This window comes from Ictidomys tridecemlineatus, chromosome 7 (assembly GCF_052094955.1).
Source record: "Ictidomys tridecemlineatus isolate mIctTri1 chromosome 7, mIctTri1.hap1, whole genome shotgun sequence".
Lineage (NCBI taxonomy): Eukaryota > Metazoa > Chordata > Mammalia > Rodentia > Sciuridae > Ictidomys > Ictidomys tridecemlineatus.
Genome location: NC_135483.1, coordinates 146,544,441 through 146,570,840, shown reverse-complemented (window position 1 = coordinate 146,570,840; position 26,400 = coordinate 146,544,441). Strand labels below are relative to the sequence as shown.

Here is a 26,400-nt window from a genome sequence, read left to right as displayed (position 1 = left end):
TTTAATTTTATTTTGTGTGCTGGGGATTAAACCCAGTGGTGCTTAACTACCACTTTTTATTTTTTATTTTGAGATATAGTCTCTCTAAGTTGCTTAGAGCCATACTAAGTTGCTGGGGCTGGCTTTGAACTTGCTATCCTCCTGCCTCAGTCTCTGTAACTCCTTGTTTCTGGGATTACAGGCATGTGCCACTGAGACCAGCTAGTAGGGTTTTATAAATGCCAAAATGTGTAATCTTTCCAATAAACAAACTGTAGAGCTTTTGTATTCTTGAATATAGCTAGATGGTTTACCGTGAAGAAAAATATGTCATTTGGTATGACCAACTAACTGATGGAATAAATAAGTAGGGAAATGTAGACTGTAAAAAAACGTGAGTATGAGGAACTGACAGGGGAAGGCCAAGGGAACTGGCAGAGGGAACCGAGGGAAGAATTGGTCCATTTGGGTGACCAGCAGGTAGCCGGTAATAGGCTGATGCAGCCTCAAATTACCTTTGGCTCTGGCGCATGCATGCCTAGAGCAATGTGGTCATGGTTATACTATTTTGACAGAAACTCGGACAGAAAACTAAAAAAAAAAAAAAAAAAAAAAAAAAGAATGCAAATTGAAATTTTGGCTAATTATATGTATTTTAAAGGGCCAGTTCAGTATGATTTGATCTACTGTCAGTTTGCAATATCCTGAATCCCTAAAGTTGTGCTTCCCTCCCTTATTTGAAAAGTCTAATGTGTAAGATTAGACATGTGGATACTTTGTTGCCTAATCAGATTTTCTGTGTGTGTGTGTGTGTGTGTATGTGTGTATGTGTGTGTGTGTAGCTGTTCAAAATATCACAACAAGCTCTTCAATGCAAAGGAAAAAAATTCTTTCTTTTTCCATATACAAAAGTAAACTCACTCATTCTCATTACTACATTGTTTGCAAAATTATGGCTATCTAAATTTACGACCTTCTATAACCTATTTCACCTTGTTTCTCCTGCTGTTTCTTTTACTTCCCCATAACTAACTTGTTTTAGACAATAGGTCCTTCCCCTGCTGCTAACTTAGTAATGTTTTCTTCTGTGTTACCTTTTCATCATTGTGACCAAAATACCTGAAAAGAACAACTTAGAGGAAGAAAACTTGATTTGGGCTCACAGCTTCAGAAGTCTCATTCCATGGTCCTGAGAAGAGGCAGGACGTTATGGAGGAAGAGGTGTGGCAGAGGAAAGCTGGTCGCACAGGGCAGCCAGGGATGGGGGTGGGGGAAGGGAGAGCCAGGGACAAGATATAGTCCCCAAGGGCATTCACCTAGCCTAGTGACCTACTTTCTCTAGCCATAAAAAATATACATATAATAATACATGTATATGTATACAATTATACATATACCTATGTATAATTCCCACCCAGTAGTTCATTCAAATGATTAATCCATCAAATAGATTAATCCACTGATGAGGTACAGTCTCCACGATCTAATAATTGTCTACTAGCCTTCTTTGTATAACTTGCTATACTGGGGACTGTGCTTCTAAATCATGAGCTTTTCAGAGAACATTTCAAATCTAAACCATAACAGGTTCCATTTCTTTGTTCAAGAAAATGAATTTCAATGTTCTCCATGACTTTTCTTATTTAAATTCTCCTATTCTTCTGTTCTAGTTCAAATTCTTGTGTTTCATTTGTTTCTTTGTATTGGTGACTCCCAAATTACCCAGGGCACATAATCATTGCTTGGAGATACTATTATATTAGTAAGCTCTAGTACTATTATCTAATATTTTAATAGACAGGTGTTACTTAAACCTACAACTTAATTTTCTTCAAAAATCACAAACTTGTGGCCCATTTAACAGTAAATATGCTTTATCTTGTGGGGAGTTTTAATTAAAAATATATAAAGTATAAAACATTTTAAAAAATCAGAAGCTTTTCCATACAAATCTATAGTTATAACTCTTTAAAAAATTGGAAGCCGTATCAGCACTGCAACCATATTCTCTCATGTCAACAGTTGGCTGGAACTGAGTGAAAACTGACTCCATTAGACTGAACGAGTTTTTCTACCTTGCCATAGTCCCTGACATTGAGACAGCTGGCTGTAACCTTCACTAGGTGTTTGGTCATGACAGGTATTACCCTTTTGACCTCATATTTAGTTCAACAAGCTCAGAATACAGAATACTCCAGGGAGGGTTGGCACCATAACCAGCATCACACCACTAAAAACAGTGAACCATATCAAAATTCTATCATCCTTCCATGGCCTACACTGAATCATGCTAATGCTCAACTTTAGCATCTAACATCTGGCAGTTAGGGCTGTAGCAATGGTTAGGCCAGGGTGTTTGACTACTTCAAGTTTGTAAGCAGTTTATGTTGACCTTGCAGTGTGGCTTGTTATTACTATTAAAGCTATATGCATTTAAAATTATATGAAGAATCCAACTATCACTACATAAAAGCTTGCTTATATCATTATCTCGTTTTCTTTTTAATTTTCTTCTAGAACTCCTATCTCGATCTCTAGCCCTTTTAAACAAAAGCCAGCAACTCACTGACTTCATAGAGAAATTCAAGTGTGATGGACCTACTGTGAGTTCCGAGTTGATCCAGGGAGCTCAGAGCAGCTGTCTGAAGATTGACAGCCTTCTTGAACTTCTGCAAGACAGGAGAAGGCAGCTAGACAAGTACCTGCAGCAGCAGCGGCAAGAGTTGGGTCAGGTTCTGCAGATATGTCTGTGGGACCAACAAGAAAACCAGGTAACCCAATGGGCACTGGCTGATATCCTGCCTCTGCTAACTGGTCATATGTGGATTAGCCATACCCTGGGGCAGTGTCTCTGTTGTTATAGTCAAATCCTTTTATTTTTGATCCAAAAGGCTTTCTTCCAAACTACCATGTTGTTTTTCCAAGTAAATATGAATACAAAAGAAACAATTTTTATTTACTGTCATTATAATATTGATTTTGTGAATGGGAGAACAATTACAGACAGTTTTGAAAATGACTATGTTTTACTCTTGGGTTCTCTTTCTCACTTCTTTCCAGGTCATAACTGGCAGGCACAATTTTTTTTTTTTGCAATCCTGAATGTTAATAGTACTTTTCTAAAAAGTTGGAGAAACATGAGGGTGCTGCTGAATTGTGCTAGATTGCTGTGATTATTGTTTTAAAAAGTCTGTAACCTCAAAATAGAAGAATGGTCTGATGTTAGTAAAGAAGTCTGACCTTGGCCAATGGCTGAATTCTCAGTGGTTAGAGGGTTTTGGAGGTGTTTAGGCTCTTCAGAACTCACTACCCAGGCTCCAGGCAAAACTCTGATCAGTCATTGACATGTTTGTGAGGTATTCCTTTCATCTCAGTCATTTGAGGGTAAGTGTGGACAGAATTCTCTTTGCAAACCCCCAACTAATATAGATGGTATATTTATTGCAACATTTCTGAATGTCTCAATTCTGTGCTCAAATCTATGAATATTAAGAGGAAAGAATTAAGAGAAAGGATACAGAGGGAGATCTTCTGGTTTGGGTGCACGGGAAAGGGGTCTTTTTACATGTTTTATTTTTATTTGACACAAATTGGAAAGACAGACTTATAACTGGAAGCAAATACTTGTTCTTATTTCAAGCTGGAAAAATGAGACCTTAGATGATGACTAATATTTCAACTAATAATTATTGAGTACCTACTATATGCTAGGACACACACTATATGCTGGAGACACACTAGACACAAGGCATTTTCCTCTATAAATTTTCCTTCTAATATATTTCTCAATTTTAGCCTTATTGACAGTTGGTGCTAGGTAATCCCTTGTTGTGGGGGTCTGTCCTGTGCACTCTAGGACATTAACCCTGACCTTTACTAACTAGCAACTCGTGAAACATCCTCAGTTATGACAACCACATATGTCACCACATTGCCAGATGTCTCCCAAGGGGCAAAACTACCCTCAGTTAAGAACTGTCATTCAAATGTGATGAGAAAATCATGAAATATATAAGCAAAGTAAAAAGTGCTTTAAAAAAAATCAAAAAGGACACTGAATTTGGACATGCATTGCTCTGCTATTAGATAACCCTCTCCCAGGAGGTGGCATACAGCAGAGGCAAATGTCCACCCTCCAGTCATAGACTCTGCCACATTGCATTTTCTTCCTAAGCTACTTCTGCCTTGGCCAATCAGCTCCTGTCCTGATTTTGCTGTGCATTACCTGTCCACCCCACCTGCCCCTGATTCAGTTCTTGTGGTCCTTCACCTGCTTATTAGAGTACTGTCATCCAGTGCAATAGTTTTTACTGATGATTTTGGCATAACAAAGAAAATCAATGCCAGGGACAAGAATCAATATAAAATTGTCAGACAACCATTTCTAAATTTCCTTGTCCTTCCTCTCTTAAGTGGGCTCTCTTTCAACCCCTCCTAACCCCTACCCACCACCATGTTCCCAGAGCTTTTTAATCCTCAATCTCACTGATTCAAATTAACAGAGCCTTTCTCTCTCCAAAGGAAAGTCTCATCCATGAGGCTTCCCAATGCAGAAGCATCTACAGTAAGTTTTATTTATTCATAAGATAGCCATTTTTGTCTTCCTGCTTCCTGACTGTGGCAATTATCACTCACTTGGTTCCTCTGCAGTTAAAGAAAAAGAAAGAAAAGTAAAGAAATCACATGAAAATTCAGGATGAATTTTCAAATTCAAATTCCAAATGAACATTCTAACCCAATGTGATGTTGAAGGGAAATCTGGATCTCTGCCAACCTTAGAAAACTTAAAGATGTCTCATATTAACTGAAGTGAGGTATTGTAGAAGCTTTCTGAATTGGTGAATTCTCTAACTTATCAGTCTTCAGCTTTCCTTTTCATTTTTTTTTTATTTTAAGGGGGGTGCTTTTTAGGGGGTAGTGTTAAAATAGATTTTATTTCACAGCAAAATTGAGCAGAAAGTAGAAGTTTCCCATGCACCCCGCCCCACAGCCTCCCAAATTATTAGCATCTCCTACTAGGGGGGCAAATTTGTTATAATTCATACATTTCCATTAACACATTTTTATTCCCCAAAGTCCATCACTGATATTAGGATCACTCTTGATGGTGTACATTGTAGGTTTGGACAAATGCATAGTGACATGTATCCACCATTGCAGTATCATGCAGAATCACTTAATTGCCCTCAAAAATCCTCTATTTATCCTTCTCTACACAATTGCTGGCAACCCCTGATCTTTGTAATGCTACAATAGTTTGCCTAATATCATATAGTTGGAATCACACAATATGTAGCCTTCCTTAGATTTATTTTTGTACTAAGTAAAATGCAATTAAGTTCTCTGTGTCTTCTCATGGCTCGACAGCTTACATCTGTATAGGGCTGAATAATATGCCCTTATCTGAATGTACTACAGTCTAGTCCTCCTTTCACTTACTGAGGTTTTATCCAAGTTTGGGCAAGTATGTATGAAGCTCTGTAAGCATCCATGAGCAGGTTTTGGTGTAAATATAAGTTTTCCATTAATTTGAGCAAATACCAAAGAGTGGTGCTGATGGATAGTATGCTAAGAATGTGTTTTTACTGTCTTCCAAAATAGCTAGACACTCTTCCTTCTCACCAGCAATGACTGAGATTTCTGTTGTTTGACATCTTTACTGGGACTTGATGTTATCACTGTTTCAGATCTTGGCTATTCTAATAGGTGTACAGTAGTTTTTTGTAGTCATTTTTAATGGGCCTCATTTTAAAATTGGAAATAGTACTCCACTCACAAGGTTGCTCTAAAGATTAAATGAAATAACATGTATAAAATATACTGCTTACCATTTTAAGAGAAATTTAAGAAATGCCAGTTTCCTTGCCCTCACTCTCCTTGGTTAAACCTTACAACTAACAGATTCTCTCATCTAGCCCAAGTTCTTTCTCCTGGGTTTAGCATTAATGATGTTATACATATTGAGGTTTCTTAATGCCCTTAATTGTTGGATGCTTTTATGGATATAGTAAAGGCTTAAAAATGAATATTTGTGGTTATGAGAATGAAACTGATCTACCTACCTACCTATCTTCCTTTCTCTCTCTTTTTGCTGTTATTATTTTTGTGATGCTGGGGATTGAGTCTAGGGCCTCACTCATACTAAGCAAACATTCTGCCACTGAGCTACTTCCCTTGTCCTTTTAAAATTTTGAGACAAAGTATCACTAAATTGTTAGGCTGAACTTGAGATCCTCTTGCCTCAGCTCCCAAGTAGCTGGGATTACAGGTGTGTAATTACACTGTGCCCAGCAAGAATAAGGTTTTCTTTTAGAGTCCATTCCTAATAGTCCTTGAACCAGAACTAATTTAATTATAGTAATAAGAATAAATACCATGCTTCATATGACCCATTAATAAATAATACAGTCATTTCCTTAAATATAAAATTTAGGCTCTTAATCTTAAAATGATCCCTATTAACACATTCTCTCAATAATAGCAATGATAGCAACTGGAATAATTAATAACAACTGTTGTTTCTTTGTGCTTGTTAACAGCAACAATCCTGGAGTAGCCTGTTGGCTGGGTTTAAATCTCAGCTTCACTACTTATCAAGTGAGTAACTGAGCATTTATTTAAATTGCCTGAGGCTCAGTTTTCTCTAAAGATGTGGATAATAATAGTACCTACCTTTAAGGGTTATTAGGATGACTCAAGAGTTATTACATGACAAGTACTTAGGACAGTGTGTGGAACACAGAAACTGTGGTATTAGTATTAGGAGTTTTTATCATCATATCTGAAAAGGATAGTGAAGGGCCAATATGTCATTGCTCTCCTTTTTTTGCTCCCTCCACTGTCATGCTCCAGTAAAGACAGGGCTTGAGTTGAAGGTCAATTTCATTGTTTGAGTTCATAGGGTATGATCAAATAAAGGTCACTTTTATAATCTTAGCAGCCATATTTGTTTAATGGGCATTCAGCCATATTTGTTTAATGGGCACTCTAACTTTTGTTAGAAATGTGAGGAGCTCACTATCCATGTAGATGCTTTATTAGAATTTTGGTTTACAGCCACCTTTTAGGCTTTTATCCTAACAGGAGCCCAAACACACAAGCACATACACATTTGTTGAAGGAACAAACAAATATACAAAAGTCAACTAAATATGCCTGTATTTATTCTACTGTAATCTGATTTTTATTCAGTTGAACAAATCATAGACATATTCTTATATCAAAAGTAGAATAATTTTAACAGATACATTGTATTTTGCTAATTGAATGTAACACAATTTAAGCAACACCTTACTGATGAGTAAGTCAACCCTTCAGTTTTTCAGTGTTATAAGCAATAGTCAATACTGACCCTGTTGATAATTATGTAACAAGGAAATATTCAAAAAAGCTATGTAGGTATTAGCATAATTCTCTTACCTGAATTTTAAAGTTTCTCTATTCTATAGTTTTGGTGATGTTGTACTGGTACAGATGAGCAGCGGGGACCAAAATTGAATGAGGTCTGCAAGTAATTTAAGTTCTGTGATTATCATGTTCCTGGATGATTTTCCTGATAATTCTAGAACATCGTGGAACCACGCCTCTTTAGAATGCAAAGTTTATTTTGTCAATTCCCTACCTATTTTAAAGAATCATGGAAGCTGTCAGACTTTACATGAATAAAATATCAGCTTTGTCAATCATTTTAACCACTCAAGGGAAAATTAAGTGAAGAATTAGAATAAAGATGACTGATAAATAATAATGCGAATGCCTGAGTATCTGAGGCATCTCTTCTCCTTTAGGGCCATTTGAAGGATGCATTTAGTGCTTCTTTCTCTCTAAGTGCTTCTGGCCTAATGTTTTTGAGACAAAAACAACAAGATTTTTCTGTCTTAATTGGGACATGAGAGCCTGGTAAACATAATCATACCATGTTATTTCTTTATCGTTATGTTTCAGATGTAAAAATGTGTACTCGTTTTACATTGAAAGATGAGCAGCTGCCCTTTCTTTTCAGTTCCTGCAGCATCTTATTTTTCAGATAATCTGCTTCATTAATGAAAATCAGAAGCAGCTTGGAGTATTTTGTGCATAATTAATTATCTTGGCAAGAAGATTTATGAATGCAATTTTTCTCAATTGCTCCAATCAGGCATAAGTGAGCCAAACAAATATATTAAAACTAAGTTATTCATGGCCTGTTTGTATAAGACAGTGTCAAGGACATCTAGGAGAATTAAGACACAAGGGAGACAATCTTTTTTTTACTATCTGGATCACATATATGTGTGTAAGATACATATTTCTGGGGGAGGGTCAGAGAGGTTGCATTCACTTGGAAGGTTTTGTGGGTTATAATTTGAGTACAGTATACATCATAATCATATAGTATATTTACTGTCAGTAGACAATTAAAAATGATATCAAGATGGTCTACATAAAGCACAGTCTCAGGGCACCAGTCTTGTATCCGGTGGGCATCTGTAAAACTGTGTGTGTAGGAACACATGTGTGCATGTATGTGCTCTCTGGTGCATGCTGCCACTTTCTAACTAGCATTTAGGGCTTGAATGGTTGGTCAGCTTAAATTGATATAATGTGTGAAATGTTAGTGTCTTTTTAAAAATTTTTTTTTGAATGTAGCTTTTTAAAATTTTTTTTTAGTTGAAAGTGAGTACAATACCTTTTATTTTTATACGGTGCTGAGGATTGGACCTAGTGCCTCATACTTGCTAGGCAAGTGCTCTACCACTGAGCTACAACCCAGCCCCTAAATGTAGTTTTCAAACAGTGTCTGGCATAAAACCAAAATAAGGGTTGAATTATCTTGGTGATACTAGAATCAATAGTTTAGTTCAGTAAAAGACAACAATATCTAACTAGCCATTTGTAGATTAAGATTTATCCCAGAATTTCATTTTGGAACATAGGCTTCTTCTAGAATTCTCTCTAAAGCATGCCAGCAGGAAATATAAAGTACCTTAATGTTGTAGGAAAAACATATAATTTAAAAAAAAAATTGTTAGATGTTGATGAACTTTTATTTTATTTCATTTATTTATATGTGGTGCTGAGAATTGAACCCAGTTCCTCACACATGCTAGGCAAGCGCTCTACCACTGGGCCGCAACCCAGCCCTAAGGAATATATAATTTTGAAAGTAGCAGACATCGTTGCTGGAGTACTTGCTAATCATTACTGTTTTCAATGACATTGCAGGTCAAAGGTAGCAACAGAGGGACTCAGATACAAATAGTAAGGGGACCAAACCTGCTTTCACCTTTACTCGCTTAGATGGATTTGGACCATTTATCGGCCTCTGTGCCTTGGTTTTATTTTTGGTAAAATAAGGACAATAGTAGCATCTGACTATAGATTTTGTACAAAATAAATAGGGTCATATATGTACAAATGTTAGAGAACAATCTGGCATATGTTAACTGCTCAGTAAACATTCAGGTGTTCACTATAGCGGTATATGGCACTTTCTGAGCTTAGATATCACTGGCACGAAATTCTGCATATCAGCTGGATCCCACATCCATTCTCTAAACCACTATGTGATCCTAGAATTCTAAAATGTTCTGATGTGCAGGGGAATAAATGCCATTTTATGACTTGATATCCGGCCTAGTTTATTCAAAAGTTTTGCTTTTTCTCCCAGATAGTTAAAAATCAACTTTTCAGCTATCCACCAACTTCGTCCACCCTTTAGGTATTTCATTAGCTCATTTATATTTATTATACGTTTTAACTACAGTTTCATTAAATTTAGTTTGTTACTTCTATATACAGTTGTCCTCCCTTATTTGAGGTTTCATTTTCTACTGTTACCCACAGTCAACCATGGCTCAAAAATATTAAATGGATAATTCCAGAAATGAAAAATTCATAAATTTTAAATAACTTTTATGACAGCAGGTTATTATAATAGTTCTATTTTTTTTTCCTTGATATTCTGGGGATCTAACCCAGGGCTAGGCACCACTGGGCTATATCTCAGTCCCAGTTTTATTTTATTATTAGTTATCTATCATAGTTAATACTTTAGTATGTCTGATTTATAAATTAAACTCTATCATAAGTATATATATAGGAAAAATAGCATACATAGAATTTAGTATTGCCCTTGGTTTCAAAAATCTACTTGGGTCTTGGAAAACACATTGTGGATGTTCATTTGAACTGATGTTTTAACATTTTGATTATTTAATTCCCAAAATCAGTTGGTAGGATGAATGTGGGGTATTTACTATGACTTCCTTGTCCTGGTGTTGGAGTTGATTTTCCTTTTTGTGACAGCACTGCCATCATCCCAATCTGGGAGGGGGACTCATTCTCTCCTTTCCCTCACTTTCAGGGTCCCCAAAGACAAACCTAAAGGCTCAATTAAATTTAATACATTTTAAAGGGAGACTTATAATTAAACATAATAACCATTGTACTTTAAAATGATTACAACATCGTTTTAAAATTTAGCGGTGATTTGTTTTCTGAAAACACATTATATTATCTCCATTTCTTTTAACAACCAACGGTTTAGGTCAAAGCTTCAAACTGAAATCTATGAAGCTGCATGACCTTGGAAAATGTCAAACCTCAGTCCTACTCCTAATGTCGGTCTGTCTCTTTTTTCTTACATAGTGAATGTAGTTGGTTCTCGATCTCCAGATCTATTAGGGTGAAAACTTATACTGGGAAAACCAGACCTTGGTTATTTTTGGTAGGAGCACACATTGCTAAGACACTGGGCAGGGCTCTGTTTCCTTTCTAGAAAGACTTCTACAGCTGGGGGAATTTCTCTCAATGAGTTGGAGGTAATTTTAAAAATAAAATATGGGTCCAGTGACTTTTGCTATACTAATTTTATTGATTGGACTAAATAGCTTTCTACCACTAAGGAGCTGAAATTGAAGAGCCCAGCTAAACAAAAATAGGATATGAGGGCAAGGTTGGGAAGGGAAGTCTTTATCTTTCTTGAGAAATAAAGACACAGAGAAATTATTTGTCAATAAAAGTGAGATTATATATATGATAATATTGTAATTCTAGACAGGTACAAAGGTGATCTGTGAAGCTATTTATAAAATAACAAAATTTGCCTCATGATAATATATTTTAGCTCTCCTCTTTATCAATCAACAGAGTTGTTATTGTGTGTGTGTGTATGTGTGTGCACATGCATGTGTGTGTATGTTTATGTTGCAGGAGAGTGAACCCAGAGTCTTGTACATGCTAGGCAAGTACTCTGTCACTGTGCTATATCCCCAGACCTTTTAATTATTTTTTCAAGACAGTGTCTCACTAAACTTCCCAGGATGAACTCCAACTTTTGATACTCCTGCCTCAGTTTCCTGAGTAGCTGGGACTACAGACATGTGCCACTCTCAATCAGCATTTATCCTGGGATTTAATAATTTGGGAAGACACTAATGCCTTCCAGCTGACTTCAGTGACTTAAGGAGAGCTCCCAAATTCTACAGCAGAAAACTGTGAACATTGTCCTCTTTGAATCTCTGAGACTAAGCCCAAATAACAATAGGCCTATAGTTAGATGGATCCCAAAATGCATTTAGTAAAAGAAACTCAATCTACATGTTTAGTAGTGTTAAGAGACAAAGTTATAACAAATCCAGGTTTTCAGCTCTTAGTTGACTTTATTTGTGATTCCAGAATCAGGCAGTAGTGTGGACCAAAAATGCTTTGGAATGCTCTACTACATCACATGGGGTGGGTTATAGTCATAGCCAGAAAAAAGGAAATGACATGCAGAGATTGGAAGTTAGGCACAGAGAGAGAGGACTGGTTACAGCTCACACCTGTCTTATTTGAACATGGTTTAAACAGTTGTACTCTTGTGACTGACTGAGACTCCGCCTCTTGTTACCAGAGTAGGTCATAGTCAGTATCATGTTAGGTGGCAATCCTTCATGTACGAAGAAAGCTTTAGTAAAAGCCACACTTAAAGAGTATGGAGGCAGTTCTAGGCCAAACAGTTCACTTTAACAGCAATAATTGTTCTTTTTTTACCTACTCCCAAGTCCTCAAGTACAACATCAGAACATGTCTCTACTACCTCTTGTAATGTCATAGTCACCTAAATGAAGCCAATGAATATTTGATTCTGGTTTTGCCCAGTTAAGTACAGAGCACATTTGACTGGATTGCCTAACACAAAATACAGACAACTGGTTTCTAGTTTCCCCACCATTGGGGAAAAAAAAAAAGGAAAAGAAGAAAACCTAAAACCTTTTGGGAGATAAAATTGCTGCTATAATACTAACATGCCTTCAAAATCAAAGTAGTCATTGGAACTGTCACCTGTGGCCATCAACTATAGCTGAAAATATTTTGGAATATATGAGTGTATTTTTGGTAGCTGAGAGAGAGAGCTAGACTGTCAAAATGTCTTAGGTTAAAGAAGATAAATAACTGATTCCTCCCTGCCCATCTCTTTATCATTTTTTTTTGGTCTCTAATAATAGCTGGTTATTTGGCAAGAACTGTTCTCTTGGAAAAGAAAATGAAAATAATTTGAAGAGATTATCATCTTCCCTTAAGCATTTTTATTAAGGTGGTTTGAATTGCTTGTTGCTGGCTCACCTCCTTCAATATAGTCTTAAATAAAGATTAAAAAAAAATAAGATCCAATCTCAGATTGTAGAACAAATTGCAGAAAAAGAAACTATTGGTTCATGGCAGTCTGATGCATGACTTCAGGCTGTGGCACCAGTTCACATGCTTTCCACCTGAGTTGTTTATCCTTGAACACCTGAGAGCATTTTGTATTGCATGTGTTCTGATGTTTCAGTCCTATCTTTGGCATGTGTCATTTGGGAACTGGTTCTCTTGGTCTGTGCTTGCTGTCACCTCTGCCCATGGCTGGCCTCTTCCTCTCGGGCATTCCTGATGGGTCTGGTGCATACTTCCCTTACTGTCTCCAATGCACTATTTCCACTGAGACCCCACAACTGCACACAGGGCCATTTTCTATGCTAGAATTAGGTTTGATAAGTACAGCCTTGCATTGTGGTTTTGATTTTAAGACTGGTCATCATTATAGGCTAATAAGAACCACTTCTCTTTTCCAGAATTCTTTATTTGTATAGATAAATATGATGAAAAGGAAAAATAATTACTGGATCATGCAGCATGAACTTCAGCCATGGCATTCCTGTCCCCAACTGTAGGACTTAGGCAAGTTACTTAATCTGTCTGGGTTTGAATTGACTCATTTATTGAAAAAGCCATTAACTCCATATAGAAAGGGTATAAAGATTAGATGAGATATCGGTGTAAGCTACCCAGGTAGTACCCTATACCTCTCTGTGAAGGTCTACTCTTCTCTTACTTTCTTTATTCTTATCTTCCAGCAGGGGTTCCAGGTATGGGGTAGAAAGTTCAACAAAGACTTGTCCTTCCTTGCCCACAGATAGCTTCTTCAATACCATTCCCTTTCATCCTTCCTACTCAGTCTGATACACTCCTATATTAACTCTCATGAATCTTCAGTTCTGTCTCCCTGCCATAAATGCATGCTTCATCTAATCAAATATAGAAAAAAGATGTGAGGAGTAACCCATTTGTTCCCTGTGCTTTCCCTAAAGCTGTCTTCAGCTGTCCTCCTGTATTCAGCCAGTGAACTCAGCCAATCAGCTTCTTTGAATGGGTCATTAGTTCTTCTTTCTCACCAGCTCCCATCAGTGATCCATAAATGCACCCAACTGATATCTCATTCCACTATTCTCCTGGCTCTGCATTTTAATTTGCTGTTAATTAAAACTCAGTCCTTACATTTACATTTAAGAAATAATGATTTTTTTTGGAACATCCTTGAATTACAGAACCATCCAATAAAAATCTGTGATTTTAAATATTGCAGTAGCCATTTTAAAAAAGTAAAGAGAAATATTCAAACAGTGAAAAGTAATCATACATATTTAAACCCAAAATGTTCAAAATATTATTTCAACAGATAATTAATACTAATATTCTTGTGTGTGTGTGTGTGTGTGTGTGTGTGTGTGTGTGTGTGTATGTTGTAGTGGGGATTCAACCCCAGAGTTCTCTATCACTGAGCAATATCCTAAGCCCTTTTTATTTTTTTATTTTGATACAGGATCTAGTTAAGTTGCCCAGGCTGGCAATAAACTTCAATCCTCCTGCCTTAGCAAACTGCTGGGACCACAGCATGTACCACCCTGCCCGGCAATAGGAGCATTCTTTTTTTCTCCCGACATTTTTTATTGATGTGCTATAGTTGTACATAATGATGGGCTCTGTTGTTATATATTTATACATGCACACAAGACAGCAATATAATTTGGCCCATATCATTCTCCCAGCACTTCTCTCTTCCCTTCCCACCTCCCACCCCTGGTCCCCTTCCTCTACTGATCTCCCTTTGACTTTCATGAGATCTACCCCCACCTTTCTTTTCCTTTTTCCTATTTAGCTTCTGCCTGTGAGAAAAAACATAGGACCCTTGGCCTTCAGAGTTTGGCTTATGAAGATGCTAATATTCTTGATGAGATACTCTCATTATTTTTTTATGTGAAAAGTCTATGAGATTTGATGTGTATTTTATACTTAGAGCACATTTCTGATTGGAGTAGTCACATTCCAAAGTACTTGTGAGTTAGAACCTTATAACTTGGGCAGTATAAGTCTATGCTCTTTGGCAGAATTTTTCTGGCTTCTTCAGTTTTCAAGGTAGCCTCTTGGTTTTATTGAACATCCCTGATTCTCCTTTGTATTTTTGCTCACTTCCCTTCATCTCTCTTTCGTCACCCTCTGATAGATGCCACATACCCTCTCCCCCCAAAAATATCTGTCGCACTTCTTCCCAGACTTAATTCTATCTCCTTCAAGTACCTAGAAGCTCCGTTAAACTGATAAGATGATCAGAAGCACATTACTTAAGTCAGGCTGAGAGATAGGAACTGAGAAAAGAGAGGAAAAGTGTTTTCACTTCCTCTTTTAGTCTAGCCATGCCCAGAACTCACTTCAGTGTACACTTTGAATGTTTTTTGTTTTTCCTTCATTTTCACATTCTGTCAACCTATGGGTCATATTTTCATCCTTTTGCAGGAATCTTGTTCTACAAACATGCCCAGATGCATCATTTGCTGTACTTACCACTCAGGCTTTGGGACAGCAGCTGATCTAAAGTGCACTTGGAATATCTGTGCAGCTGTCTATAGTAGCTACTTGCAGGATGGCATGATTGATTTACTGGGTATCAGAGTATTGTGGTTGACATGCTCTTGGCTATTTAGGGTGTCTTATTTTAGTCTGAGAAGGACTCTGAGAGCCTGTTTTGCATACATCCCATGGCATATATGATAAGTCTGAACTATGAAGCTGCCTCTGTGTGTGTATGAGCACCTCAGGATGAGATGTAACACCCTCACAATCTACTTACTTTGGAGTTTTATGCCAACCTGTTTTTGTTTTGTTTCTTTCTAGGGTGTTGTGGCAATAAAAATGTGTAGCTCTTGGGCTGGGGTTGTGGCTCAGTGGTAGAGCACTTGTCTAGCACATGCAAGACCCTGGGTTCGATCCTCAACACCACATAAAAATAAATAAACAAAATAAAAGTATTGTGTATAACTAAAAAATAAAAACTAAAAAAATGTGTAGCTCTAGAGAGTCAGTATGCTTTAACAGGTAGGTATTTGCACAGGAAAATACTGCATATCACCAGGTTTTTTTCTTACATTCTCTTTTAGGGAATAATATTACCTCATAAGAATAGTATCTTTTGGGGTTTAAAATAGTATTGGCCCAATCTAGAGGGTGAGGTCACTTAACACCATTTATAAATGAAAATAACTGGCTTTCATCACTACTAGCATGTGTTAAATAACGAGTTTTTGACTCATAAAATTTAATAGGACCATCTGAAGGTTCAGGTTTCTCACCTGTTTGGGGAGATTAATGGACACCTGTTGGTACCCATGTTTCATTTACTCAGCTTCTATATTAACCGTCTCTAATAAAGCATTCTTGAGATTTCTAGGCACCTCCCTCCCAACACTTTAGCTAAGAATAAATGAAATTTAGCTAGGCACAATGGTGGTGCACGTCTATGATCCCAACAGTTTGGGAGGCTGAGGCAGGAAGATTATAAGTTCAAAGCCAGCCTCAGCAACTTAGCGGGATTCTAAGTAACTTACTGAGATTCTATCTCAAAAAAAAAAAAAAGTTGGGAATGTAGCTCAGTGGTTGAGAACCTCTAGTTTCAATCCTTGGTACCAAAAGACAAACAAATAAAAATAATAAAATTAAAGTCACTCCCAGTGCTTAATAAAATAAATTATCTCTGAAATTCAGCTAACTTCATGATTCATTTCATTTTAAGGATGCTCTTAAGTCATTCCTTGTGTTGTCTATATATGGACTAAGTTCATGAGAAATTACTTTGTTTTATAAAAATTAAACAAGTCAATGACTAGATTTTATTGCTCTTGATAAAATTCTCTGTGGGTTCTATATGTACATGTACATATCCAGTTTTAACTGGGACATGAGAGAAACAGACTGACTTCAAGTAATTGTGAATACATAAACACAATATTTTAAAAGTAGAAACTATAAGATAATACATATATTACCAAATAATCTGAAGAAAATGAAGCATATTTTACATGAAAACTGCTTTTTTTTTGCATTGGGATTGGACTAGAGTTTAGGTTAACAGAGATTTCCAATTATCAGAAAGCTGATGGGCTGGGGATGTGGCTCAAGCGGTAGCTCGCTCGCCTGACATGCGTGCGGCCCGGGTTCGATCCTCAGCACCACATACAAACAAATATGTTGTGTCCACAGAGAACTAAAAAATAAATACTAAAAAATTTCCTCTCTCTCTCTCTCTCTCTCTCTCTCTCTCTCTCTCTCTCTCTCTCTCTCTCTCTCTCTCTCTCTCCCCCCTCCCACTCTTTCTTTAAAAAAAAAAAAAAAAGAAAGCTGAAAAAATCCTCTTGCTCCATACAGCCTACTCCATGCTGGAAAATACTGAGTTGGTACTTTTGCTCTCATAATCAGCTCTGCAATATCAATCCTAATAATGATCCTGGGGTATCCCATTGTATATGAGCCTTTAAGTTTGAATTCTGGTGTGTGCATGTAGGTGTGTGGTACACTTATTGTGTGGAATTTTAAACTTAATCTAACTTTATCCTAGACTCTTGCTTCACACACTTCTTTTTGTTTCAGAATTTGGAAGAAATCCTATGGCAAGATAACTTAGAAAATTAGTATCAGGTTTGGGATATGTCTGCCATTTTGAATGGGCATCGAGTATCTATTTCTTGGGTTTGAAGTTGTTCTCCTTGATGATAAGGTTTTGTAAGACTTCAAGTTACCCAGGCATGTATCTGGGAATAGCAGAAAGAACATGTATTTTGAAATCCTATAGACTTGGAGGCAAATACTGCTCTGACGCTAACTATGTGGCCCTGGATAATCTTGTCTTTACAATTATTATATCATGCTTATTATAAACTTGTTGAGAAAAATAGAGATTATGTCCCCAAATCAACTAGCCAACTGTTTTGCTTGTAGTTTTCTATCAAGCTGGGCTGGGGTTGTGGCTCAGTGGTAGATCGCTTGCTTAGCACATGTGAAGCCTTGGGTTCAATCCTCAGCACCACATAAAAATAAATAAATATGGGCTGGGGATGTGGCTCAAGTGGTAACACATTCGCCTGGCATGTGTGGGGCGCTGGGTTCGATCCTCAGCATCATATAAAATAAAGATGTTGTGTCCACCAAAAACTGAAAAATAAATATTAAAAAATTAAAAATAAATAAATAAGTAAAATAAAGCTATGTGTCCAACTATAATTTATATATATATATATATATATATATATATATATATATATCCATGATGTGATCATAAGGATATAAGGATTTGAGAGTATAAATTCAACTCTTTTATTTAATTGGGATAAGGAACCTGCATTCAGGGGTCCCAAGTCATAGTCCCAGGTCAAACTATAGCTTTATTTGAAAAATGTATGGTATCAGGATTAAGGATGAAGCTTAGTGGTAGAGTAATTTATTAGCATGTTTGATGAGTTCAATTCCCAGCATTGAGAGAGAGAGAGAAAGGGACAGTGAATTCATGGCTTCTTTCAAGTTCTTTGATTTTGTTGTTTTAACATGGTGTATGGCATGTAGTGTAAATCGAATCTATATGAATGAATCATGCCCTTAGCCACTTAAAATGTCAATGAAATTTTAATAACTTTTCTGTTTAATTTCTGCATACAGATTTCTAGCAATGAGAGCAATCTAAGTAGTTTTGCATTGTCTTTTTTATAGTAGAAAATATAATTTTATATGTTGTTTAATATCCCCATCTAGGTCTATGTAACTACATTCAGATTCATATTTATATCAATGAAAGAAAGCATTTGAAAAGAATGCATGATTTATAGGATACAAAAGAACTCATTTTCATTCTTTTTGAGATTTTCTTTATGCCATGTAATTTACTGAGCTGAGAAGTAATTTTTGTGCTTTTCTGAAATGATTTTTTTTTCTCTTAGGAATGTAGAAGTTGAAATGAAGAGAAATAAAACCTTATATTCATTTAATACATGGGATTACTTTATAGAAGGAGAAATTAAAGTGGCTTAAGCTTTAAAAGGTTGAGGAACTATTCTTGAGTTTATACTGACTTATTTGCATCATTTGAATTTTGTTCTTTCTTTGTTGCTTCTTTCCTAGGTTACTTGCTGGTTTCAAAAAACCATAAGAGATTTGCAGGAACAAAGTCTAGGTTCATCACTTTCAGACAATGAGGAGCTAACTTGTAAGCACGAGGAACTAACAATAAAAGCAAAGGTAAGAGACACTAAAAATAATTGAAAATGCATGGGGTTCTCTCGAATATGTTTGTATGAGTGATTTAGAGGGGGCTTCTAGAACAGCAAGAAAACCAACATCTTCTATAATCTCTATATTCTTAATAGTGAACTACATACCAGATGCTATGCTAAGAAAGTATATTAGATGCTTTCTTTAAATTATCACAAAAACCCTAAAAAGTATGTATTATTTTTCTCGTATTATGGATCAAACCAAAGAAACAAAACAGAGGCTTGGAGATGCGAAATAACTTGACCATTACAGTGTCTTCTCAATGACAGTGTTGGAATTTAATTCTAGATTTTGTCTAGTCCACAGCTCAAGGTCTTTACACTTTGGTAGTTTTCTAAATAATTTTGTCTATCCTGAGATCTCAACTCACTATCACTTTCAAGGTATAGTTTGATAACTGTTCCCATTTACATTTCCCTAGTTCCTTGACTCAAAATTTCTCAATTTTATAAGAAGTATGGGCTGCCGGCCAGGTAATTTCTTGTTGATATCCGGAATGTGCAAAAATAGACCCAGGGAGGGCTGGAAGCATGATGAACAGGGAAGCTGGACTATAGTTGTTTCTCTTTCCATTGAATTTTGTTATTTAGAAATCAATTCATTTGTACAAGTTGGGTCTGTAAATACTTTCCACAATTCTTTATAGGTGCTCCATATTGATCTGTAAGAAAACAAATTCTGACATAATAGACTGAGTGAGAACTGTGAATACTGTATACAGCATCAAGATTTAAAGAACTCTGAATTATTAATATAGTGGGTGGTTAGCAGCTGAAGGTAAAACAGTCACGAAGTTCTGGAAAACAAGGCACCAATGCTACTGAACAGTGGTTGAAAATAGTGAAAACAAACCAACTATTCACATGTCTAGGATGGGAATTGATGGGGAGGGGACAGGCAGTAGATTGCATTTATTTAGATTTAAATCTTCTCATAAGGATCATGACATATTTTCGTCTTGTTTTGTGTTAGTTTCTTTCTTTTATTTGAGTACTGTAGTAAATTGTGGGTATTCAAACTGTTTGATTAGAATATCTAACTGATCGATAAAAGGTACTATTACAGGAGTCTGTTGATCCAACAGTGATGCTCATTTTTTAAGTTCTTTACATTTTTTCAGCATTTAAAAAATCTACTTATAAAGTTTATTTTTATTGAGGTTGTACAATAATTTATTCTGTGTGTATCAAACTCAAATTCTATCAGAGAAAATTCTGTCAAAATCTTCAAATGCTAAGCACAAGGGATGGATTGAATTGCGTATGATAGCTACTTCCTTTAAAACAAGTGAGCAAAACCAGTATAACCACATAATTTAGACTTACTGTGAGTTTTGGTCACTATAAACATAGAGTTATTATGGTTTTTTACAGTCATGAGGTGAAGTAGAATATTTGTTAATGTTTGACTTTGGTTTTAGTAGGACACAATTTCTATCACAGTTTGCAGTTCATATTTGAACCTCTGATATGCCTAAATAGAAAAGCATACAGATATCCTTTCCATCATTATCCTTAAATTACAAACATGGCTGTGCCATTTTGCATTTCTGCCAAAAGTGAATAAGACTTACTGTTGTTCCCTATCCTTGCTAACATTTGGTACTGTAGGTGTTCTGAATTTTGGCTGTTCAAATAGATGTGCAGTTCTGAATTTTGGCTGTTCAAATAGATGTGCTCAATGTTGTTTTAATTTGTATTTCTCCTGATGACATAGGAAGCAGAGTATCTTTTATATCTATTTGCCTCTATATCTTCTTTGTTGATATATCTGATAACATCTTTGGCTCCTTATTTTAATGAGGTGTTTTGTTTTCTTACTGTTGAGTAGAAATAAATTTTTAGTAATACACATTTTATTATGCCAAGTGAACTGTGGAAAAATTCAAAACTCGAAGGAAAATAAAAGTTAATCCTTCAACTGAAAGATAATCATTATTAATATTTTTGCACATTTCCTTTCAGTCTTTCCATATATAACCCTAGAGATACATTAGAGTCATGGTCTTTTGCTCCATCATATTGATGAAATTCAAATAGGAGGATTACTCATTTTATTATACAAAAAAAGTTAAGCTATAAGAATATCCAAGAAAATATTATAGAAAGGAACTAATTCCTGATAACTTCCATGATATTCCCGACTAGTCTATCTGCTTCCTTTAGGGTTTGAGCTATTCAGGATCTCATGCAGAAGCTGATTATTGCCCCAGGCAAGAGATTTTCAAGGCAAACTATGTCTGGAAATTGAGGCAGAGAAATCTCTCCATTACATCACTGAGCCTAAATATATTTTCTCAAAATAAATACTAGTGTTTTTGACTAGGAGTTCTTGTTTTCTTTCTTCCTATTAAGCATTCTTTTTGATGTGAAATTCTTTCCAAATTACAGGTTGGCCTATGGAACCACCAGTCTCAATGCCGTCTTTAGAGACTTCAAAAATATCAAACAGTTATTCATTCATCCATGCATACATGCATTCATTCATTCATTTTGTGGTACAGGCGATTGAACTCAAAGAAGCACTGAGTTACATCTCCAGCCCCTTTAATTTTTTATTTTGAGGCAGAGTCTCTCTAAGTTGCCCAGGTTAGCCTCACACTTGCTGAGGCTGGGCTTGAACTTGTAATTCTCCTGCCTCAGTCTCCTGACTCATTGAACAGCTATGCAGAGTGGATCAAACAAATAGAGATAAATACTCAAGACAGGTATTGTGGAACATGCCTGTAATCTCAGCTACTTAGGAGACTGAGGCAGAAGGATTACAAATTCAATGCCAGCCTGAACTATTTAGTAACATCCTCTTTCAAAAAGTTAAAAGGGTTGGAGATGTGGCTCAGTGGTAGAGGGCTCCTGCGTTCCATCTCTAGTACCATGGAGAGGACGAGGGAGGGGGAGGGGGAGGGGGAGGGGGAGGGCAGGGAGAGGGAGAAAGAAACAAACATAATTTTTTGATAGAAAAACTTTTAATAATTTGCCAGCAATTTGGGACACTAGATTGTTCAATGGCAACACAACTGGTTGTCCAAGGCAGCAGGGGTCTCTGAATCACATGCACTGAAAGAGCCCCGTCAATGGAAGTGCAAAAAATGGAGTGGCACTCCATTCTAGGGTTTGAGCAGGTGGATGGAATATGAATGGTTGGTTAGGAGAGTTCTTTCCAGAATAAGGCAGAATTAGGCAAACAGCATCAGAATAGTTTGTCCATGAAAACAATGAAAGGTCCTAGAAATGAACACAGATGAGAGAGAATAAAGAGAATCATCTCAGAGGCAATAGATGTATCCACAGCCATTCAATTGGAAGCAATAGTAAGAATCCATGGTCATTCCTAGTAAATTTCCACAGGTTGGGGGCTAGCAAGATTCCTGAGGCAGTGAGAAGTGGGACTAGAAGACCTCAAAACTCCCTTTATCTTTCAAACCCCATCAAGGAGATCAGATCATATTGCAACATCAGTTATGCTTGCTATATTTAAAGCAACATCAGTGTAAAAACACTTTTCCAGAGCTGATATGAAGTAGTAGGGCTGAGTTGGGAAAATGGCAACCCATATTGAAAAAAAAGACAGCATCTTATCCCTTGAGGTTCCCAACCGGCAGTTAGGAAGAGAAAACATTACCTAAAAACGTACCCCAGCATATCTCCAGTCTGTGGCATCCACCATGATTATGTTTAACTCAGCCACATGCCCCAGACACTGAGGTTCATCCATTCTTTGGCTCCCCACCAAATGACCTCTAAACCTCTCACTTTGTTGGCCTTTACAAGAAAGACAGCATCTAGTTTGAAAGCTCAGTGAAAAATGAAGATTTACAGGCTTTTAAAAAAAATTATTGAGAATTTCAGGATAGCAGCAGCAGAGAACTAAGCCAAGCCTGGGGTCCTTCTAAACGCAGGCCCCTGTGTGATTGCACAGGTAAGTTGATAAAGCTACTTCTATTTACAACCTTAGGAATGCTGGAGGGACCTAGAAACCTTTGTTGCTTAGACATTTTCCTTAGCCACTTTTATAAACCTCATGTTTTCTTAACACACACACACACACACACACACACACACACACACACACGAGAGAGAGAGAGAGTGAGAGAGAGAGAGAGAGAGAGAGAGAGAGAGAGAGAGAGAGAGAGAAAGGAGAGCTATAATTCTTTGTCCTCCCCATACTCCAAAGCAGAATATGTTCAGGGAGTAAAGCAACACCTAGAAGTTGACTGTAATTCTATAATGAGTTGCATCTAAATTAAAAAAAAAAACTGGTAAAAATTCCTGCTGTGTCACTTATAACTTGACCTCCCTGAGCCTCACTTTCCTTATCCAAAAGAAGGAAACTTGAAAATTCAAGTGGAAAATATTTGTGAAAGCCCTTGCCTTTTAGTGGTGCCCCCCCAAATGTTGTATCTCTTCTAACCTATAGGGTGAAATTTCAAATAGTTTTCATCTGTGCTTTTTCAATATTTGTATTCCTTATTGAAGAAGGAAGCCCATTTTCTACGTTGTTATATAGGAAACAGTATATTACATTTTGATTTCTGTTTGGGTATGGATATGAGGAGAGGGAGGGGAATGTTCCTTTCAAAGATTTAGCAGAAATAGGGCATCAAGCTGGGGTTTCATTAGTAAAACTCATACAAGTAATCTGATACACAGAGAAAGCAGGTGTTTCTACTGCCCACCATGAGATTGAACAGCAGGGAGTGGTCTACACAGCTTGTTAGTGTATTCAGTAAGTTCTTTCCAAATAAACTTCCAAAAATGTCACTATCATTTCTTGCTGAAATACATTCAAAACAAGAAAGATAACCACTTTTCCCTCCCTCATTCCCTCTCTCTCTTATTTCTTTCTTCCCTCCCTCTCTCTTCTTTCCTTCCTTTCTTTTCTTTTTTCTTTTCTTCTCCCTCCCTCTCTCCCTCCTTCTTTTCTCCCCCTTCCCTCTCTTCTCTCCCAACCCCAACCCCTTTCTTTCTCTGGGATTGAACCCAGGGAAACTTACTCAGCCACTGAGCTACATCCCCAGCCCCTTTGTATTTTTTATTTTCAATCAAGGTCTCACCAAGTTGCACAAGCTGACCTTTTGCATTAGCCTCCAAAGTTGCCTTGATTATAGGCATATACCACCATACCCAACAAATTTTACAACTCTTATCTGTGGCAGCATGTGTTGAAATCCTTGAACTGAGGGATTTTTTTTTAATATTTATTTTTTTTGCAGTTGTACACAATAGCTTCCTTCCTTCCTTCCTTCCTTCCTTCCTTCCTTCCTTCCTTCCTTCCTTCCTTCCTTTATATGTGGTGCTGAGGATCAAACCCAGGGCCTTGCATATTCGAGGAGAGTGCTCTCCTGCTGAGCTGTAACCCCAGCCCCTAAGGGATATTTTTAATACATACTTTGTGTTTAATAATTTTAAACTGTACTTTCTTTACTGAATATAAAAATAGTTTTCCTTTTACATATGTAACAGATAAAGAAATAAGCAGACATGGTTGATTATAAATTGTGTTTTGGTTTAGAACTTTAAATACTCTTAGACTGTATCCTAAGTCAAAGTAATACCCCATGACTTAAATTCACCTTTGGAGCCCAGACTTAGTTGTAGGAAGTATAAAGAGAACCTGTAAATAATACTTCCTCATTACAGGATCTCCTTTGAGGAGGCATAACTCATTTCCTAGAACTGCCTTCAGGAACCAGCCTGGACTTCCAGAGCTTCAATGCATAGTTCAGTTCAGGCCCTTTGTAGTGGGTGTCTTGGTTGAGTCTGGATTAGTGCTCCTCAACTGTGGCTACACATTAGAGTTACCTGGGGAGCACTGAAAATTACAGACATCTAGATGTCATTCTCTGAGTCTATGTAGTTTTGTTTTTTTAAAATTTAGTGTAATCTTAAAGTGTTGGAGTTTCTATCAAAAAAGGCATGTGAGTTTCTCGCTCCTTCTGAAAAACTGGAACATCTGGCATTATCAGGTCTGCCTTTCCGTGAAGACATAACAACTCTTTAGAGAAGGCTTGTGTGCTCTCGTTGGCCAGAGGCCCCACATTCCATCATTACCTATCTCTTCTCCCACTTATTTGCATTATCATTATGTTCTTGGCCCTTGTGAGAATTTGAGTTTGTGACCTGAAGGGCAATGAGATGCCATCAAGCAAGGTAGTAGCTGATGTGCTTTTTAGTTACCTTGAAAACAATATGAATGATAGTAATAGGAAAGAGTGAGATTGAAGACAGGGAAAATCACTTTGGAAACTATTTCCATTTGAATGGGAGTGACTTTAAAGTCTCTTTTAAGATGGAAGTTATTAATCTCCATCTTTAAGATTTAAAGGAGATGTTAGCCTTGTTATTCAAGGTGTGCCTCTCAGTCTCAGCGGCATCTGAGTGTTAGAAACGTAGATTCTGAGACTCCCCAGTCAAACCTGTAGAGTCAAAATCTGTGTTTTAATAATTTATCCAAGAAGATTAGTATTCATGATAAAATTTAAGAGGTGTTGAGGGTCTTTTTTCCACCATAGAGTCCATGTATGTCCATATCCTTCTTTGTTTTTGTAAATGAACCTATATTGTTATAAAGTCCTTCATTAACTATAATCTTCAAAATTCTGAGAGTCAAACTAAAAATGACGTAAAGAAACATCATCTTCAATGGTTTAGTACAGCAGCATTCACATTATTCAGCTTCAAGATTAAAACCATCTTCCATGATTCATCACTTAATCCGATTTTCCAAGTCATTGAAAATATTTTCCAGTTGTTGCTGAGTGATTTTATAAATTGGATCTGTGATCTTGGCCCCAAGTTTTGTCAAATAATATTATTTAAAGATCTTTTTAAAAATAGCAGTGCTTAGGTTCCATGAAAACTTTATTCAGAGAGTCAAGTTTAAAGTTATAAAATATTTAGAAATATGAGAAAAAGAAGTAAAGCAGAATCTCCTGCAAGTTTGACTGGTTTAAATGCATAATTATCATCAGTAGAGCTAGTACAAGTGACTCTCTAAAAATATATTGATATTTATATTGTGTGTGTGTGTTTAATTATTTATTTGCATATTTTTGCAGAATTGGGAGCTGAACCCAGGGGCTTTCTACCTTGAGCCACATCACATTCCAGTCCTTTTTGTTTTTATTTTGGGACAAGATCATGCTAAGTTGCTGAGGCTGGCTTAGAACTTGTGATTCTCCTGCATCAACCTCCCAAGTTGCTGGAAAACAGGGGTGCAGCACTACACACTGTAGGTGTGTTTATACACAACTGTGTGTGTGCTGTTTTGAAATGTGATTTCTTTCGATTAACATTATGATATAGCATTTCCCTATTTAATTCATATTTTAAATGCTTTTTAATGATTGCATGTCCCCAAGCCCTGTAGATATTCATACATTGTCTGAGGCAGCCAGAAAGATGTAGTGTCTTAAGAAAATGGCATGAAGTGAATGGTTCACTCCTAGGCAGTGTCCAGCTTGGCAGCCCTGGCACAAGGAACCAGCAGTTAAATTTCAGGATCTCTGCTTTCTTTTTGTATAATCTTGAGCAAATTTCTTATATA

The 26,400-nt window shown here is 36.7% G+C and overlaps 1 protein-coding gene across 4 annotated transcripts in view; it reads left to right on the top strand.

Annotated features, from left to right (window-relative positions):
* Ccdc141 (coiled-coil domain containing 141) overlaps positions 1–26,400 on the top strand; it is a 190,420-nt gene that overhangs the window by 61,751 nt on the left and 102,269 nt on the right. For all 4 annotated transcript variants that reach the window (XM_078017674.1, XM_040294543.2, XM_021725958.3 and 1 more), the window contains exons 5-6: positions 2,497–2,750; positions 18,703–18,819. In XM_078017674.1, the coding sequence (XP_077873800.1) occupies positions 2,497–2,750; positions 18,703–18,819 (371 nt within the window). The remainder of the gene's footprint in view (positions 1–2,496; positions 2,751–18,702; positions 18,820–26,400) is intronic.